General features: G+C 33.1%; 1 protein-coding gene across 1 annotated transcript in view; it reads left to right on the top strand.

Annotated features, from left to right (window-relative positions):
* LOC145680335 (fatty acid synthase-like) overlaps positions 1-19,473 on the top strand; it is a 114,362-nt gene that overhangs the window by 75,309 nt on the left and 19,580 nt on the right. The window contains exons 21-28 of the mRNA XM_081750722.1: positions 1,292-1,540; positions 3,242-3,356; positions 6,574-6,750; positions 8,952-9,131; positions 11,826-12,024; positions 14,961-15,141; positions 18,128-18,273; positions 18,965-19,209. Coding sequence (XP_081606848.1) covers positions 1,292-1,540; positions 3,242-3,356; positions 6,574-6,750; positions 8,952-9,131; positions 11,826-12,024; positions 14,961-15,141; positions 18,128-18,273; positions 18,965-19,209 — 1,492 coding nt within the window. The remainder of the gene's footprint in view (positions 1-1,291; positions 1,541-3,241; positions 3,357-6,573; positions 6,751-8,951; positions 9,132-11,825; positions 12,025-14,960; positions 15,142-18,127; positions 18,274-18,964; positions 19,210-19,473) is intronic.

Consider the following 19,473-nt stretch of genomic DNA (forward strand, 5'->3'; position numbering starts at 1 on the left):
GTTTATTAGAAATATTCTGTTTCGCATTGAGAAATGTGACCGTTCTACTGTATTTCTAAGCATCACCTAATATCTTACTTAGGTTTTAACTTAGCACCGGCAGGATATAAAAGTTTGGATACGTTTTACATAAAGCTTAAGTTCGGATAATTTTATATTAAGCTTAAGTTATGCCCGGGTAATTTTTGTATGAAGCTTAACCTGGAATAATTTTTATATGAAGCTTATGTTATGCTCGAATAATTTTTATATTAAGTTTATATTATGCTCGAATAATTTTTAAATGAAGCTTAAGTGAAGTTCAGGTAACTTTTATATGAAGCTTAAGTTGTGCTAGGATAATTTTATATAAAGCTTAAGTTATGCTCGGGTAATTTTTATATGAAGCTTAAGTTCGGATAATTTTATATGAAGCTTAAGTTATGGCCGGGTAATTTTTATTTGAAGTTTAAGCTTGAATATTTTTATATGAAGCTTATATTATACTCGAATAATTTTTATATGAAGTTTTGTTATGCTCGAATAATTTTATATGAAGTTTAAGTTATGCCTGGGCAATTTTTATATGAAGCTTAATTTAAGTTCGGATAATTTTATATAAAGCTTAACTTATGTTCGGGTAATTTTTATATGAAGCTTAAGCTTGAATATTTTTATATGAAGCTTATATTATACTCGAATAATTTTTATATGAAGCATATGTTATGCTCGAATGATTTTTAAATGAAGCTTAAGTGAAGTTCAGGTATTTTTTATATAAAGCTTAAGTTATGCTAATATAACTTTATATGAAGCTTAAGTTATACTCGGGCAATTTTTATATGAAGCTTAAGTTAAGTTCAGATAATTTTATATGAAGCTTGAGTTGTGCCCGGGTAATTTTTATATGAAGCAGAAGCTTGAGTAATTTTTATATGAACCTAACGTTATCCTTTAATAACTTTTAAATGAAGCTTAAGTGAAGTTCAGATAAGTTTTATATAAAGCTTAAGTTATGCAAGGATAATTTTATATGGGCTTAAGTTAAGCTTGGATAAATTTTATAACAAGCTTAAGTTAAACTTCCTTATTTTAATAATATGCGCTGTAAATGTACTTTCCTGTCACTTTATTATTTTAAAGAGAAAGGGAGAATTCCGAAAACTTCATTTATTAGATTTTGTTTTATTATACTTCGTACATGTGTTTATTTTGTAATTTACATAGTTTAATGGAAACATAATGTTGCCTGCCTAGTTAGTTTACAGTAGCATTAATACCTGAATTGTTTTACTTTCTTTTTTTTCTGTAGGTGTATGTTTATCCGAAGTAGAAATGCACCAGAATTTTGTTTGAAGAATTCATTTTATGTTGAACAACTGAACAAGGATTTGGTTATGAATGTGTACCAGGACGATCGATGGGGGAGCTTCCGTCATCTACGACTGGAAGAAATTTCTAATGTGGCTTCTCTGAAAGTGGAACACGCTTACGCTAACACGCTGATAAGAGGAGACCTTTCTAGCATTCGCTGGATTGAAAGTCCTCTAAGCTGCCTCAGGTGCGAAATCTTTTATGTGTAGATATGAAACCTTTTATATATGTAGGTGCGAAATATTTCATATATAGGCACGAAACCTTTAATGTATATGTACGAAACCTTTAATATATAAACAAAATATTTCATACATAGGTACGAAATTTCTCATATAAAGTTACGAAATCTTACACATATAGATATAAAACTTTTCATATTTAGGTGCGAAACCTTTCATATATAGGTAACGAAACCTTTAATGTATATGTACGAAACCTTTAATATATAAACAAAATATTTCATACATAGGTACGAAACCTTTCATACGTAGGGACGAAATTTCAAGTATAGGCATGAAATTTCTCATATAAAGGTACGAAATCTTTAATATGTAGGTATGAAACCTTTCGTATATAAGTAAGAATCCCTTCATATAGGTGTGAAATCCTTCATATAAAGATGCGAAACTTTTCGTATAGATACGAAACCATTCACATATCGGTACGAAATCTCTCATATACAGGAATTCTGAGATCTTTCATATATGGAAATTCTAAGATCTTTTTTGTGAAGTCTGGTTCCTGAAAATACAAATCTGGAAGTCATATCGGCACTGTAATAGCTAGACTAATTATCCCTCGCAGTTACCGTAAATGATTAAAAATTCTCGTCTTTTGTGTGGGAAATCCGAATTCCATCCCCAACTGTGATTTTGTTTTGTACCAAATGCCATTTAAACTGTAGATCCTTCTTTTATTTAGCTTTGATGTTGTAAAAAGACATTACGCTCTAAAAACAAAACAAAGAACTGGAATAGATGTTTAAAAACGTGCGACTTAAAACTTCATAAGAAAAGAAGAAAAATATCTTAATACTTGTTAATACATAGTTTTGTTTCTGAAACAATGAACCTTTGGATTTCTTCAGTTATTCAAAGTAAAGCTTGCGCTATTCTCCTTTTCAGTAAAAAAAAATACATTAAAATTTATGGAATATAGGAAATACTGTGAGGTACATGGTAATCGTGGTAAGGAATGAACACCTATTTGATGAAAATAAGCTAACTTACATTGTATTCTGTTGGTAGTAAATATTATTTTAGGATAAATAATGTTAATGCTAACAATATTCTCTGTAATAGTGATTACATAGTATCATGCTTTAGCAGTCCAGCAAATCAGCTCCTACAGAAACTGGTTCTCCAGAACTTGTAGTTTCAGCGCGTTTGGTTCATTTTAAGCACTGGTTTCAATAATAATAATAATAATAATAATAATAAACTTTATTGCATCGATAGTGTTTGCTTTACTCTCATTATTTGCTATAGATTTAGCGTGATGCATGTTGAAGTGAGGGATCTATTAATTTTGCGTTATGTTATCTCACGTACGCCAATATAAAAAAGTGGAATCCGCTTTAATTTGTGAAACTGTGATACACTTGAATACTACGGAAATCCAAAAATGATAGAGATAAGAGCACAGGTGAAATCTAGTCTCAGAAAGTTCATCAGGAAACAATTTCTCACTATATCTCACCGTTTTTACTACGATACCTATTGGCTAACAGACTTGTTCCATGAAATTTTCCATACTTACCATAGCTTGGAAGTATTGAATGTAATTACTTTTCACTTCATTTTTGTAACAAAATGAATAATTTTGTACTGTGGGTTGTTACTGTAATTACTGAGGTAAAATTTAACTATTTTTCCCTTTCTCTTAGGCCAAAGAATCCTACTGATTTATGCCACGTGTATTATTCCGCTTTGAACTTCCGTGATGTGATGTTAGCAACTGGAAAACTTGCAATAGATTCAATACCAGGAGACCCAGGACAAGTAAGTTGACTACAAACTTTAATCAAGATTCTAGACTTCGTGTACTCTTGAACAAATCGCGGTCAACCAAAATTTAATTTGAATCACGATTTTAGCACATGCCCCCGCCCCCCTCTTTGCATTATATGATTGCAAAAGATTCAGAGGAACTGCAGTGATTGGTTAACTATATTTTAATGGTAACTTCTAAAAGCCACCATTAGCTGGAAAATCAATTTACAAGGAGAAATAAAGAATCGGTGATTTGCCACTTACGGAGATTGACTACCGTGATGCGGATTCCTTTTTCTTGGCTAGAAATTTTCAGTTTGACACCATCATATTTCTGCAAAGTATGTGTATGCCGCTGACCAGAGGCGCTCCTACGGGAAGGGTACACCAGGTTCATGCTTTCTCCCCCAACTTCCTAACTCAACATATATTTGTGACACTTTCTTAATAAAACTATACCTGTTTAACAGGGAAATGATTGACGTAGCATGAAAATTTGATCTTACACTTTACTTGTACTTTTTCTCTTATAAAAACTATCTAGTTCTATTAATTTGTTTCTGAAAATATAGACGGAAGCATTTTACAATTGCTTATCATCTTTTTGAGTGCAGAATAATCCCCATTCAATATTACATTGACGTAGTGGCTTATAGTATTGGACCTCGCCCCTCCCCCCAAAAGCATGGACCTCTCTCAACAAAAATTTCTGGGTGCACATCTGCCGCTGACTATGCAAAACTACAAGATGGAGTAAGAATGTTATTGCTTTCGTAGTTATTGAATTTTTAGTCAAATGTGCCAAGAGTTAGAATTTAATGGGAGATTATTGATATATTATTGGTGGAGAACTAGTTTCCTTAAGCTTAATTAATGTAAATGAAAACAAACTAATATTTTCTTAGTGAATTGTTTCTGAGTAGCACTGAACATGTGTAACCTATGGGCATATATATGTTTTGACCCTCAAACTTGTTTTCTCCCTCTAATTTTTCTTAAACACAAAAAATTAAAAATTGTGTTCGCTTAAGATAAGCCATGAGAAACACCTGTTATTCTTACTGAGAAAGTAATTGAATTTAGTTCCTGCTAATGTTGCTTCAAGTATCAAAGACTGTAAAAGATATTTTCGAGTTTCAACGAATTTGAATATATCTCAGGCACCCACACACGAAGCACAGAGCAGTTCAAGAAATCCTAAATTATCATAATCTGATGAACACGTGTTGGTTTATTTATTTATGTATTTATTTCATTTTCCGCCGCAAGAACTCTGCGTTCATGGCCTCGTCAAGAGATACATTCTAGTTATTTTTATTTATTTATTTATTTATTTATTTATTTATTTATTTATTTATTTATTTATGAACATAATTCCAGATACAGCTCAACACCAGTTTAAACTGGAATATCTAACAAATCTAAGATATGATAACGCTAATGCAATAATAATAATAATAATAATAATAATAATAATAATAATAATAATAATAATAATAATAATAATAATAATAATAATAATAATAATAATAATAATATAAAATATATACGTAACAATGAAACTAAACTAAAAGTTTTTTTTTAAATATAAGTTGTACCCTGTTTTATATATTTCAACATTCAAGCAAATCTTTATATTATAGAGAAAGATCACACTGAAGACATTCATCTAAACTATAGAAAAGATGTTTATGTAACAGCAACTTGAGGTGTCTTTTAAACTGTAAGTTTGGCACTTGTTTGACAGAATCTGGCAATTCATTATAAAGTTTTATTCCTATGTGGTGTAACGAATTTTGAGTTTTTGTTAGACGGAAATTTTGTATATGAATATGATTGGTTGTATTAGCGTAGGTCCGAATTGAGTTGGAAGTTTCTTTTATTTATATGTATGAGTGATATTGTTTCGAGAATGTATATACACGGCAATGGCAATATTTTAAGTTTCTGAAACAGTGGTCTACTTGGTGTGTGAAACGGAACTGATAGCATTATTCGTAACACTTTCTTCTTCAATTGTAAATACCTTTATAGCATGACTAGTATTACCTCAGAAAATGATTCCGTAAGATAGAATTGACTGAATCAAGCCGAAATAAATTGTTTTCAGTGTTTCCGTAGTTAGGATCTTACTAAGTTTACGTATAATATAGACTTTCACGCTTAGTTTCCTCAACAAATCATTCACACGTTCACCTCAGGTTAACTTAGAGTCTATCCGCCTTATGCACAGTCGTTTTGATGTATGATTAGTGTCATACTAAATGACGGACTACTGCAAGAAACATATGTTAGTCGAACCCTTTAGTATGGCACCAATCGTGCGTCAGAACGACTCTGCATAAGACCCTTTTTGTATATTTTTAACTCACGCTTAGTTTCCTCAACAAATCATTCACATGTTCACCTCAGGTTAACAAGAGTCTATGGACCTTATGCAGAGTCGTTTTGACGTGTGATTAGTGACATACTAAAGAGTTAGACTAACATATGTTTTCTGCAGTAGTCAGCTCTTTAGTATGACACTAATCATATGTCAAAACAAATCTGCATAAGGCGGTATTTATCTATTTTTAATCCTAAAACTTTACAAGAGTCAGATACTTGCATGAGTCCCCTTCTATACGTATTTGATGCATATTTAGAGAGTTAAGTTTTCCTTCATTGAAATTCATTATTGTTGTTTTCGTGTTGAATTGGTTTGCTTTTACACATTCTGTAAGTTTAACTGTCGTGTTCTTGAATATGTATTCCTCGGAGCAAGGCTTGTTTACACTTGAAAGTTACTAAAGCAATAGGTCTTTGCTAGCTATTGTGACGAGCCTCCAAGAAATATAAGCCGTACTCTGAATGCTCTGATTTCCAATCGAAGGCAGGTGATGTCTTATTAACTATGTAAAGTAAAATAAACAATTATCATTATTATTATTACTATTACTATTATTATTACTTCAGTTCTCAGAGCTAAATAACACTATATATATAGAGAGATAACTTAGTGTACATCATTTTGGGTTTTAGAACATTAAATTTTCTTACTCCTAATTGTAAAACAGCCTTGGGGTGCTTCTGAATATTTGACAAAATAACTTGGCAGTTTTTTGAGGTTATCATCTAAATTTTGAAAAATAGACCCGAACAACTTTTGGGTTCTTTTATAGATCACACAAATGGGCGCTTTGATTGATATAAGTAATTTGATTTTTTTTCTCTTGTCTCACTCTAGGATTGTGTTCTGGGTCTTGAATACTCTGGTCGAGACATAAATGGGAAACGAATTATGGGAATGAAAGGCACGAAAGGATTGGCGACAACAGTCGAGATACATCGATACTTTACATGGGATGTTCCAGATAATTGGTCGTTAGAAGAGGCTGCCACGGTTCCTTGTGTCTACGCAACGGTAGGTATCAAGCTGTACTACAAATGTCTGTCTAGTTTAGCTTAAAGCCAAATAAATTCTGAACATTGGAGACAAAATATAGCTTGTCGGAAATCTGTAACATAGCTAAAGATGACAACTTGAGTGCTGTCATCAGACAATTTCTACCCAAGAAAGCTTACGGTCAGTTGGTGCGTGCTAGGCTTTTGGCTTTCTGCGCTTGTCCTTTTAACACGTGCTTTCAAACAATTTGCCTTTTGTTGTACTTGCAAGCGATGCTTTAGACCCTTCGCAGAACGTCATAGCATCACTGGCCATTCACTGGCTATTGACTTGCCTCCAGTATAAAACGTGTGCGTCAAGCTTGAATGAAACGTTGAATGCAAGGTTGCCCCCATGTAACTTTGTTACTGGAATCCAACTTGCGGCATGCTTCCTCGCTTTCCGATCAAGCCGGATGCAAGCTTGCCGACTTCCAATGCAAACTTAAAGCAAGCGGTTTGCAAGTTGTCTCTGTTACTAGGGTAGGGATTAGAAATCTGTAAAATTTATAATAAATTCAATTTGCACCAATATTAGAATATCTATGTACTAACAGCATGAGAGAGTGGAGGAACGTGTAAACTATAACTGTACCATAATTGTTCTTAACTTATATTCACAACTTAGTACTTCAATGTTCATAAGGGTACGTTCCTAAGTTCTGAGTTAGGCTTAAGCATCTGTACAAAACCAAACATAAATACACTATTTACTCAAGAGATATTTATTACTTTTTACTTCCGAATCCCACAATAGAGTATCTGTTACTAATTGTGCTTCAACTAATCCTCATAGAATCATATTAACATAATGAGAGAAAGAGTTTGCACTACATGAGAGAACATAAGAGATTTTTTGAGACTTAATCTACCTCGATCCGATTGCAATCCAACAGCGCCAAATGAACTTTGTGGTGGACAAACACCGTGTACGTGGGTTTTCTCGGGGTTCTCCCGTTTCCTCCCACACCGTCTCTTTTAGCCTAACTGGCACAACCGTGGGACGTAAAACTCAGTTTTTTTTTGTAATCCAACTTGATTTGTTTGCACAGAGTCTAGCATAGCAACATATATTCAATATATAGACATGTGCCATTATTCCGTAACATTACATGTCCGTAGCCTTGTAGTCTCATTCTCTCTGTAAAAGTGATCTACATATTCTATTCTTGCTGTTATGGAAAGCGAAAATTAATAGCATATTTTCCCTGTAAAGGTAAAGATAAGTCTCATACAGTATTTCCCTTTTAAAATATTGAAGGTGCCACATAGCGTATTTTCTCTTTAAAAATAAAGATAAGCCACCTAGCACACTCTTTCTGTAAGGATAAAGGTAAGTCCCATAGTATACTCCCTCCGAAAGTAAGCCTCCATTAGGCAAATGTAGCTTACGATATGGAAGTAAGGCTCCACGTCTCTATGAATTCGATACAGTGAATGTGGTAGGTTCACCAGGTTTAGACAGCTTTTATCACAGATGTTCCTAGCCATCCACTTGACTGAGCTTAAATGAACCCCTGAGCAGCATTTGGACCTTCCTCAGTACAATAAATAACCGGAGCATAAATCTTTTCCCCAATGTTCGAGTCTAGAAAGTTCCATTCGTAGGTAGAAGTCATATATAATATTCCACAGCGAATTTATATTCCTCTCTATAACCAAATGAGTTTATTACTGGAATATATATATATATATATATATATATATATATATATATATATATATATATATATATATATATGCTACATATGTTGACATTTTCTACTGAAATACATTTTTCATCTCCGTAAAAATATTTTAATTTGCACACTGTCGTAAGCCGACTGAGATTGAATTTCAGTAAAGATGGTAGACTGTGAAATTCGAGCTCAGAGCCTTCCAATTTCGGAACAAAAGCTCTAAATATTTATTTTTAACCTCTTTGTATAAATTAGGTAAAGTTCTTTTTAATAATAATGTGCCGATTTTTACTACTGCTTAATGTCAGAGTTATTAATAAAATATTCTAGTTATATCAGCGTGCGAAGTGAAGAAGAAAGGAAGAAACAGCGATTCCTCTATATTTATGGATATTATACGTAAATTCCACGTTAACATCCTTTGTTTTCATTTGATCCAATTCGTGTGACTAATTAGATATTATCGATTTCTTGATTAATTATTATTTTCTTTTCTTAATAGGTATACTACGCTTTGGTCATGCGAGGCAAAATTAAACCAGGGGAAAAAATATTAATCCATGCCGGCAGTGGAGGAATTGGTATTTCTGCAATTACCATAGCGCTTCACATGGGATGCACTGTATATACAACTGTCAGCACCAAGGAAAAGAAGGAATTCTTGATGAAACGATTCCCACAGGTAAGAAAAAAGGTCTATTTCAGGTTAATTCAGGATAACAGTTGCCATAGCATACATGTTGGATAACTTAAAGGTCCTATCTGGTTGCAATGATGTGAATAGACTTTAGGGGAGATGACTGATCTTCAGCTAAAATGTAGAAGGCCCTATATTCGAAAAGCAAATTGTCCAAAAATGGATGGAATATTGTTAAAAAGCACGAAACAATAACGTTAATGTCAATAGAAAATCAATAGGAATCAAATAATTTCTCCACTTATCTCAAAAACCAAAAGAGGGAGATGGCTGAAATTCAGTTTAAATATAGAAAGACTATGTAGATTCTACATTGAAAAAAAATGTATGGAACATAGTCAAAAAAATGAATATTAAAGTTAAAGGAAAATCAATGGAAAAATGAATTCGTCCATAGATGGCTAATCAAAAGCTGATTGCAAAGACATAATGAAGAGCTTAGAAACGATGTATAGCACGTAAGGTAAATATGGATGGATCATTGTCAAAAGTCTACTTGTTTGCGCAAAATCAATAATAATGATAAAGTACTGTATATGCATCTTCTACGAATTACCCAGTGCGCCACACGCGGAGGTTACATGCTTGAAATATCTCACATCTGGGTTTGGAATCTCCGGACTCGATTTAGCACGCAACGTAACTTTGGATCTGATCACGTGACACAGATCACGTGGTCTTTATGGCAAACTGGATAGGTCCTTCAAAAGACCTTATCTTGTATTCAGGGAATTAAAATTTATATCAAATGGTCTCGGTGTGCACTGATACCTTTGTCAATGAATTTTATCAGCTGATAAACTGTAATTCTCCTTTCTTAAACTAGGATAAACCATATTTCTTGACAATGTACGTTAAAACAAATTCGTAGATTTCTCTCTTTTTGAACTTAGTATGTATTCTTCTGGTTCATAAAATAGAAAGAAAGAAAAAATGGTACAGTTATCTTGATAAGATTTGTCTTGCTGTTGTAGAGTAAATCATAAATTTAAACACATTGAAAATAATGAATTTAAACGCAATGCGTAAAATTAATACAAATTTCTGTGTTCTTCATGTTTACAAATATGTCTACAATGTAACAATAGTATGAATGGCAATGGCGGTACCAGAGGTTGGAGAAGTACGCTGGTACGGCCATACCCCTTGTTGTTTCACGAATGCTGGAGCGACACTCAGGCAGAACACAGGCGGAAATGTTAATATTTCGAATTGCATTGATAGATTCATATCGTACGTTCCTCATAGGCTTCTTTCGTAAACTCGTATTTTAACCTTGGTATTTTTAACATGCACAAACATTTCAGTACAAATTCAGGAAAATTAAATTAACCTTAATACTTTTAACACGCACAAACATTTCAGTACAGATTCAGGAATATTAAATAAACCTTGGTACTTTTAACATGTACAAACATTTAAGTACAAATTCAGGAAAATTAAATAAACCTTATGGCACCGGTGTCACAAAAGAAAGGTAGATCTCTTCTGCTTACAGCCTAAGATGGTAATATTAGTAGGGTAAAGTAGACATGAATATGTATGAAAAAACTGGAATGAAACGCGCATGTCAACACTATGATTTTTCACAGTTTCTTGAGTTTCACAGTTTCGTCGTTTATTCTGCCAACTACTATTTAAATCGTATCAACTTTCTTTTATGAACCAGAAAAATACGTATCAACCTTCCAATAGAGAAAAGCCTACCAACTTTGTAACGCATTTTTCTCAGGAAGTCAAATTCATTACAGATTGAGCAGGGAGGATTTCATTTATTTTTTGTCTCTCAAACAAGTTTCAGAGAAAGGCAAGAATCTATCCATATGCCTCCAGTTTAGCAGGCAATAGAATTCATTGACAAAGGCAAGGTGTCAACACACACCGAAACTGTTTGATAGAATTTTTAATCCCCAAGTGCAGAGTAAGAGTTATTTCAGTTTATATTTGAGCTATTTCTGTTTAGTTAGTTAGCCGTGTTGTACATAATGGTTACAGAAAACCAAGTTCGTAAAGCACACACCAGAAGAAATAGTATCTTTAGCCTTACGCTACATAAGCTAATCTAAAACACATTGGATTAGCGTAGATTTTTTTTTTTAAATACAGTTTGTTTCATAGACATGAACACGAACATAAATCAATTTTAAAATAAACAACTTACAACTTTTTTTTTTTTTTTTTTTTTTTTTTTCAAATAGATTAATGAGCTTGTGCTTTCAAACTAGCAATCTAATAAGATTTCATGTGGGTAGCTGAAGAACACAGTAAGATGGCTAATGTTTGAAAACGTAACCTTGAAGACAATTTGATGCTTTGCTTGATTTTTCTCAGTAACTCCGTTATTTTCCATAGTAAAATCGTTAAGATTAAAGCTATTACAGTAAAAACGTAACAGAAACAATTGCTATAGTACGCTGCTTTGAACACTGATTCTCATTTAACTCCGATGCCAATCTCGTTATTTTGTTAAGTATTTTGGGAGTGTTATAGCAAAAACGTACGGAAAATTATTCGCTACTCAAATTTGTTAAGTTTTAGAAAACTTGACCCCGAAGAAAATGTGGCTAATTTATTTTATGTGTTTTTTATTTTATATTATTTTAACTTTTAATTTATTTATTTCTTTTCTTTTCTGTAATTTTGAAACTTAATCTTTTATTTCAACGTTTTATTTTTCAGCTAACAGATAGGAATTTTGCAAATTCAAGAGATACAAGTTTCGAACAGCATATCATGCAGGAAACCAAGGGCAAAGGCGTTGATATTGTTCTCAATTCATTAGCTGATGATAAGCTACAAGCATCTGTACGATGTCTTGGGCAAGATGGACGATTTCTAGAGATTGGAAAATTTGATCTTGAAAACGATACTGCACTTGGTAAGCTTTAAAAAGAAATTTCCATTTATTTTAAAGAACTGTAAACAGTTTTAAAAGCAGAAGAGTGAATCCAAGAAATTATATGGTAAACGAAGGAAATAAAACCGATGTTAATTATTGTTATTAATAGTTTGTTCTGTATAGATGAAAATTTAATGAAATGCAAAGATTAAAAAATATTTGACTGGACGTAGATGCAAACTCGGGTCTTATCGTCCCGGTGTGTTAACTGTCACGATATCCAGTCCGTTTCCCCATCTGTCGAACGCTTTTATTCTTGATGTCTTTCTTTCGGTACTCAGCTATTCAAATATTTTTCGCTCTTTGAAATTCATTAAATTCAAGAAATGTTTCTCTCATTATTCTTCGACACATTTTGTGTTTATTATTATTATATGCAGAACTTGTTTATTCGATTATTATGTATTAAAATTAGAATTACGCACGGGCGTCTCTGGCAGAGGGGACGCATCCTTCACAACATTTTGAGTACAAAATATTCAATATTTTATTCTAATTTAATTTATTTACTAACGACAGAATAATATATAAATAATAATTATTATCTTTATTTAGAATATAATATTCAGGTGGTGAAACGATTATAAAATAGTTCTTGATATATCTCAGGAGGCCCGTGAAGGCAAGAAGAAAGGTAACAAATTGAATCGAAGATAATAAACAGGTTGGGTTAGATACTAGCATATAAATCACTTTAATTGATGTGCTCCCAAATTTTACATGCCAGAGATGCCAGTGCACTTACGAATATTGAAATAGTAAATATAATTTCTCAAATTTAACTAATGAAAAAATGAAACAATCGGAGTTCTGTTTTACATCGCCGATGGAGAGTATCATATAGAAATTGTAGTTTAGTCTTCGTGTACTGGAAATATGAAAATTTAAAAAGACTGATTGACATTTTAGTAGAGACCAGAAATGGCAAGTTTGGAATCAAGGCTTACTTACCCTCAGGCTCACTTCATGAAGCTTAAGCTCACCAATCTCGATAAAACTCATCTTATTTAGGGCCCATTATTCTCAGTTTAGCTCAAGCTCATTAATTTCAATGAGGCTCATTTTTTCTTAGGCTCACTGTCCTCAATGAACTCAAGCTAATTAATCTCGATTATGTTCCCGCTATCTGAGGCTCACTATCCCCAATATTGCTCAAGCTCACTAATCTTAATGATGCTCACGTTATCTCAGGCTCACTATCCTCAGTGAAGCTCAGGCTCATTAATCTCAATGAAGCTCACTTTATCTAAGGCTCACTATCCTGAATAAAGCTCAAGCTCATTAATCTCAATGAAGCTCACTTTATCTAAGGCTCACTATCCTGAATAAAGCTCAAGCTTATTAATCTCAATGAAGCTCACTTTATCTAAGGCTCACTATCCTGAATAAAGCTCAAGCTCATTAATCTCAATGAAGCTCACTTTATCTAAGGCTCACTATCCTGAATAAAGCTCAAGCTCATTAATCTCAATGAAGCTCACTTTATCTAAGGCTCACTATCCTGAATAAAGCTCAAGCTCATTAATCTCAATGAAGCTCACTTTATCTAAGGCTCATTATCCTGAATAAAGCTCAAGCTCATTAATCTCAATGAAGCTAACTTTATTTAAGGCTCACTATCCTGAATAAAACTCAAGCTAATTAATCTCAATGACGCTCACTTTATCTAAGGCTCACTATCCTGAATAAAGCTCAAGCTCATTAATCTCAATGATGCTCACGCTGTCTCAGGCTTACTATCCACAGTGAAGTAAAGAATTATGTTTTAGTATTTCAATTCGAAAAGTGTAAACGCTTATATCATTCGGCATTCATTCATTGATTCATAAATCATACATGAAGCTCGAAGAAGACAAGCGTATGAATTGGACACGTCAATAAATGAAATATAAAAAAATACTTATTACATATTTAAAAAAAAAAAACGCTATGGTGTTATGTGAGACAAAATTACACTATACAATCTACAAGTCATATTTGGCAGACAGGTATTGATTCACTGAATAAAAACAATTGTAAATTGATATATTTTTGTAACTGATTTAAAAAGATTCATTGACTCAATGTTATAAATATCTTTAGGGAGGTTATTATATAATGTTGGACCTAAGTATATGGGACTGTTTTGAAACAATGCTGTATGGTGATTTTGAATGTGGAGATTTTCCTCATATCTAGTATTATGACAGCGAAAATTTCCTTTATTAACAAAGAGTGTATTAAGATTCCTAGCACGTGAAAATTAATAACTGTAATACATAAAGACATGGCAATGGTAATATTTGTAGTCTTATAAAAAGTTTTTTTTTTTTTTTTTTTTTTTTTTTTTTTTTACATGGTTCGTTTAATCTCACATTGGTTAATACTCTAACCACTGGCGCAAATCGCTGGGGGATGAGCGAGACATGTCCTCTCCAATCTTGGAAGTGGGTGGACTGTCCCCCTCAATAATCCAATTTGAAATGTGTTTTTTTTTTTTTTAATGTGATGATTTGTGTCCGATTGCCACAAAGGAAAGTGAGATGAAATTGATGCCCCCCACCAGAATAAGCTTCAAATCTGCCCGCCTCACAATGTTAAAGACAATTCTGCTCCCTGATCCTCCACAGGATTGTTTTTCAACTTCACAAATATTTTGAGCATCGCTTAACAAAAAAAGGGGGGAACAGTCTTACTTGTCTCCCCCCAATGTTAAAGACAGATTTGCTCCGCTGACTCTAACAACTTTTTTTTTTTTTTTTTTTTTTTTAATATGGAAGATTAATTTACTTTTTGAATCATTTCCACAGAAGATAATGCAGTACATTAACAAAGATTGAACCAAAATAAATGCTTCTACAGCTATTTATATCCAAATTTTTAATAACTTTCAAGGCATAGAAAACATTATTGAGTTTTGTTTAATCTTTACGCAGGCATGAGGATTTTCTTGAGAAATATATCTTTCCATGGTATATTGCTGGATGCCCTTTTTGAGAGAGACATTGAAGAGACTAGAGAAGTTGCTCGCCTTCTAGACGAGGGTATTAAGTCAGGGGCTGTGAAACCTCTGCCCACCACAGTATATAAAGAAAATGAAGTGGAACATGCATTCAGGTAGGGGAAACAGAATGTTTTTGAGTGGTAGTTACAGAATGTAAGAACATTTTTCGATAAAAGTTGTGAAAGAATGTGAGATGAAAAGCGTTAAAAGGTTAAAATTGGTGGTTGATTGTAACGAAGCTGGGACAAATATGGAGATTTGAGGAAAGAAAGACGAACGGGTGAGTAGTTTTAGGTTCCTAGATTGCAGTGTCATAGCCAGAAATAAGTCAAGAAGGTGATAATAATTTTCATGTTGAGAAGAAGCAAGCGTGTTCACACCCATATTCCAGTGACGGATCTAGCGGTGGCCTAAGCCCCCTTCCCCCCGAATTTTCTGAGTGACAAAAATAATTTAAACTGTTATTTATATATTTTGAAAGTTTATAGTAAACTCAATGATATACCTAGCATAGTATGGCTTCTGGCTGCCGCCAGCTTTTGCCTTGTACAGCCGCCATTGTAGAAAGTCAGAAATATAGACTAACCTCACTTCACCGGCTGAAATGTGACCATATGTCCTACCAGAGTCCATTGGCTCTTGTGGCTCGAAGTTTTACTTTTATTTCAGTATACACAAATGCGAATTGAATTGCAAGAGAGACATAATAAAGAAGTCATATTATTTTCAGTTTTCTTTAGTTACATGTAATTGAAATACTGATGAAAATAGACAGAAAGAAATACTAAATTAAACTCTATCGCTTAAAAAACTCCCATGAAGGACTATGGCCGGGTAGATATCACACGTTCAACTGGCTGGTGCGTACTTAGCTCATTGGCTTCTAGGTACCATTATTTCAAATTTTCTAGACTGAAATTCGTTACATTTTAGTTTAAGCATATTGTTAATTGCTTCATAACGCTGAGGCAATTAAAAAAAAAAAAGTGATCTCACATGCAATAGAAACCGGATTCACGGACACCGAAATCGTGGGCTAACAATTCGACTAAATAGGAGCTCAGTAGTATTTTTCGAACTCTAAAATTTCTGCATCTGCAAATGATAAACTTATGCTTATGCTAATTACATGTTTTATTTTTATTTAATCTTTTCTTCTTGATCAATTACTACAAGTCTATTAACATTTATAATCCAATACATTATTTTCTTCCAATCACTTTTTCCCTAGTAAACTTTCTTCGTGTAGAGATTTTTCATCTTCAGCCCTACTTTTTCTTCAGTAGAGTTCTGCCTTAGTTTTCTTAAGAGTCTTCATACCGGCGAAATTAAAATACCGCTAATTTTACAGTAATTATGTGATATCTTCAAATAGATAAAAGATAATTGAAATATGGAACAAGAGCGCTCTAGACAATATTATTTTGCATGAGGTACCGTTACCACAAGTCACCTAGTGGCTTTCCGTTTTCAGCCGTTTAGAAACGCGAAAATAAATGCCGATTTTCAAAATGGCTCGAAATCGAAAGCAGATAAGTGAGCCGTGATAACGGTTTCACATGTAAAATAATATTGTCTAGGGCGCTCTTGTTCCACATTTCGATTATCTTTGATCTATTTGAAGATATCACATAATTACTGTAAAATTAGCGGTATTTTAATTTCGCCGGGATGAAGACTTAAGACCAAATGCTTAGCGCTCTTCTTTCTGCGGATCTTCGAGAGAAAAAGGTGATTTTTAGATCAAATGTTCCTCCTTCATCTTGTTACAGGTTAAATAACTTATCCTTTTCTTCAGATCGGAGGATAGTACATTTTATTTCAAGCATATCTTCGTTTTTTTTTATTTCTTCTATATTGATTTACAAGTATCGATACTTTTTGTATTGATTTACAAGTATTGCTTTCTTCTGTATTGATTTACAAGTATTGACTCCTCCTGTATGGATTTAAAAATATTGATTTCTTCTGTATTGATTTACAGGTATTGATTTATTCTGCATTGGTTTACAGTTATTTATTTCTTCTGTATTGATTTACAAGTATTGACTCCTTCTGTATGAATTTAAAAATATTGATTTCTTCTATATTGATTTACAAGTATTGATTTCTTCTGCATTGATTTACAGTTATTTATTTCTTCTGTATTGATTGACAAGTATTGATTCCTTCTGTGTTCTTTTGCAAGTATTGATTCCTTCTGTATTGATTTACAAGTATTCATCCTTCTATATCGATTTATGAATATTGATTCCTTCTATATTGGTCTACAAGTATTTATTCCTTATATATTGATATACAAATATTAATTCCTTCTGTATTGATCCCTTTTGTATTAATTTACAAATATTGATTTCTTCTGTATTCCTTTACAAAGTATTTGATTCCTTCTGTATTGATTTATAGGTATTGATTACTTTTGCATTGATTTACACATATTGATTTTTTCTGTATTCCTTTACAAGTATTGATTCCTTGTACTTTTTTTAAAAAAAATTTTAGAGTCACCTTAATGTAAACAAATCACGCATATAGGCTATTTAACATATTTTGGTGAGGAGCAGTTTTGGGGTTGATTGGTGTTACGTCGCGTGGATGCCACTGGTGGGCCGCTGATAATATAATTTTCAAAACGAAAGTGGAACCATCGCGGGTCGTCGCTCCAGGGCCTCCAATTTCTGGCGAAATGTTGCTAGTTGTCTATCAGTAATTCACCGACACTTACGGCATGGGACACATATTGGCAGGTTAAATCTTCTTGATTTTTTTTCTAAATAGATTACATGTATGTTAATATACAGTATAAGAAAATGTTAATGCACATTTACTTGTTTGTGGGATATCGGACTCTCTCATTCAATTCTTTAATAAAATGCAAACGATTCGAAAATTGATACTAGAAAAATATTATATTAGGAATACATTACTGTATTTTAATATTCCTTTCTTAGTTTCAAACTGTATTTATTTTGTAGTTTTTTTTCGATTTTTTGTAAAAATTGAATCAAGGATGACTAGCTTAAGCTGACTTGAATGTGTATTAATGGATAAACAAAGCATAAAAGTGACCTTTCTTGTTTCTTTTCCTTTCTTGTTAAGGTTCCTTGCATCAGGTAAACATATTGGCAAAGTTCTGATCAAGCTAAGGGACGAAGAGAAACAAAAGAACGCTACACCACCTCGTAAACAAATCTCGGCTCTCCCAAGAACATATATGAATCCTGAGAAGGTATATGTATTAGTGGGTAAGTATTATTATATTCTAATCCTTATACTGTGCACAATCCTTAACAATTCGAAATTTTAGTTGCGAGTTATCCATTGACAAATTGTTATTGAGTTGGCGAAATAATAATATCAAAGTATGTATAATAGGCAGATAACCGATTGACGGACGAATAAACTCTTATGGAGGACCAATACCCAAAGAAATATTATTGTAACATATACAGGGTGCATAAAAAGTCCTGGGATGGTCTAATGTCTGGCGAAATATACAAATCATCAAAATAAACAAATACACGTGTTAAATAGTTTCGTAAAAGCTATTCAATGATACCAAACGCAACTCCCTATTCCCACCCTCTTCCGGGTAAGGGGGATAACTTTAAAATTTTAAATAAGAATCCCCATTTGTTATTATACATTTGGATTCTCCAGAAAAAACTGACAGTCATTTGACCCAGAATTGAAAACAGTGCCTTCATGGATGCTTTTTTCGGTCTTGCATCTCCATCCCTATCCACAGTCGCCTGGGGAAACTTATTTTTGGACTCTCCCTCGTATCGCTCATAAATTGATAAATTAAGCAGTAACGGACATACGTTTTTATTTGGTTTAGTGTGGTATATAATTTATCTCATACATGTGTTTACTTTCGATTAAGTACTTACTCTTTTTTTTTTTTTTTTTTTTTTTTTTTTTTTCGATTGACAGGCGGTTTAGGAGGCTTTGGTCTGGAGCTTGCCAATTGGTTAGTGTCTCGAGGAGCTAGAAAACTGGTGTTCTCCTCTCGAAGTGGAATTCGTAACGGCTACCAATCACTAAACGTTAGACGTTGGAAAGAAAATGGGGTCCAAATTGCAATAGGAGGTGAAGCTACAACTCTAGATGGAGCAACTCAGTTACTTCAACAAGCTTCAAAATTAGGCCCCGTAGCAGGAATATTCAACCTAGCTGTCGTAAGTTTATATTTACATTTACCTATAAACTATTTTTAGTGGTTACTCAGTTTATATACATACGACTATGAATCCGTAAGGAGGTTTCAGACTCCTATGGTACTTCAGCAACAATTTTTATAGGGTAGTTGTGAATACTTCAAATTAAATGCCCATAGCCAAACTCCCTCTATAAACATCGTTGTGTGAGTACTTTAGGATTCTGAAACGTATAATTTTGGATAGGGCACATAGTAGTTTCTAGGTGAAGTCTTGACCCGACTA

This window comes from Thermobia domestica, chromosome 3, assembly GCF_964235325.1.
Source record: "Thermobia domestica chromosome 3, izTheDome1.hap1.1, whole genome shotgun sequence".
Lineage (NCBI taxonomy): Eukaryota > Metazoa > Arthropoda > Insecta > Zygentoma > Lepismatidae > Thermobia > Thermobia domestica.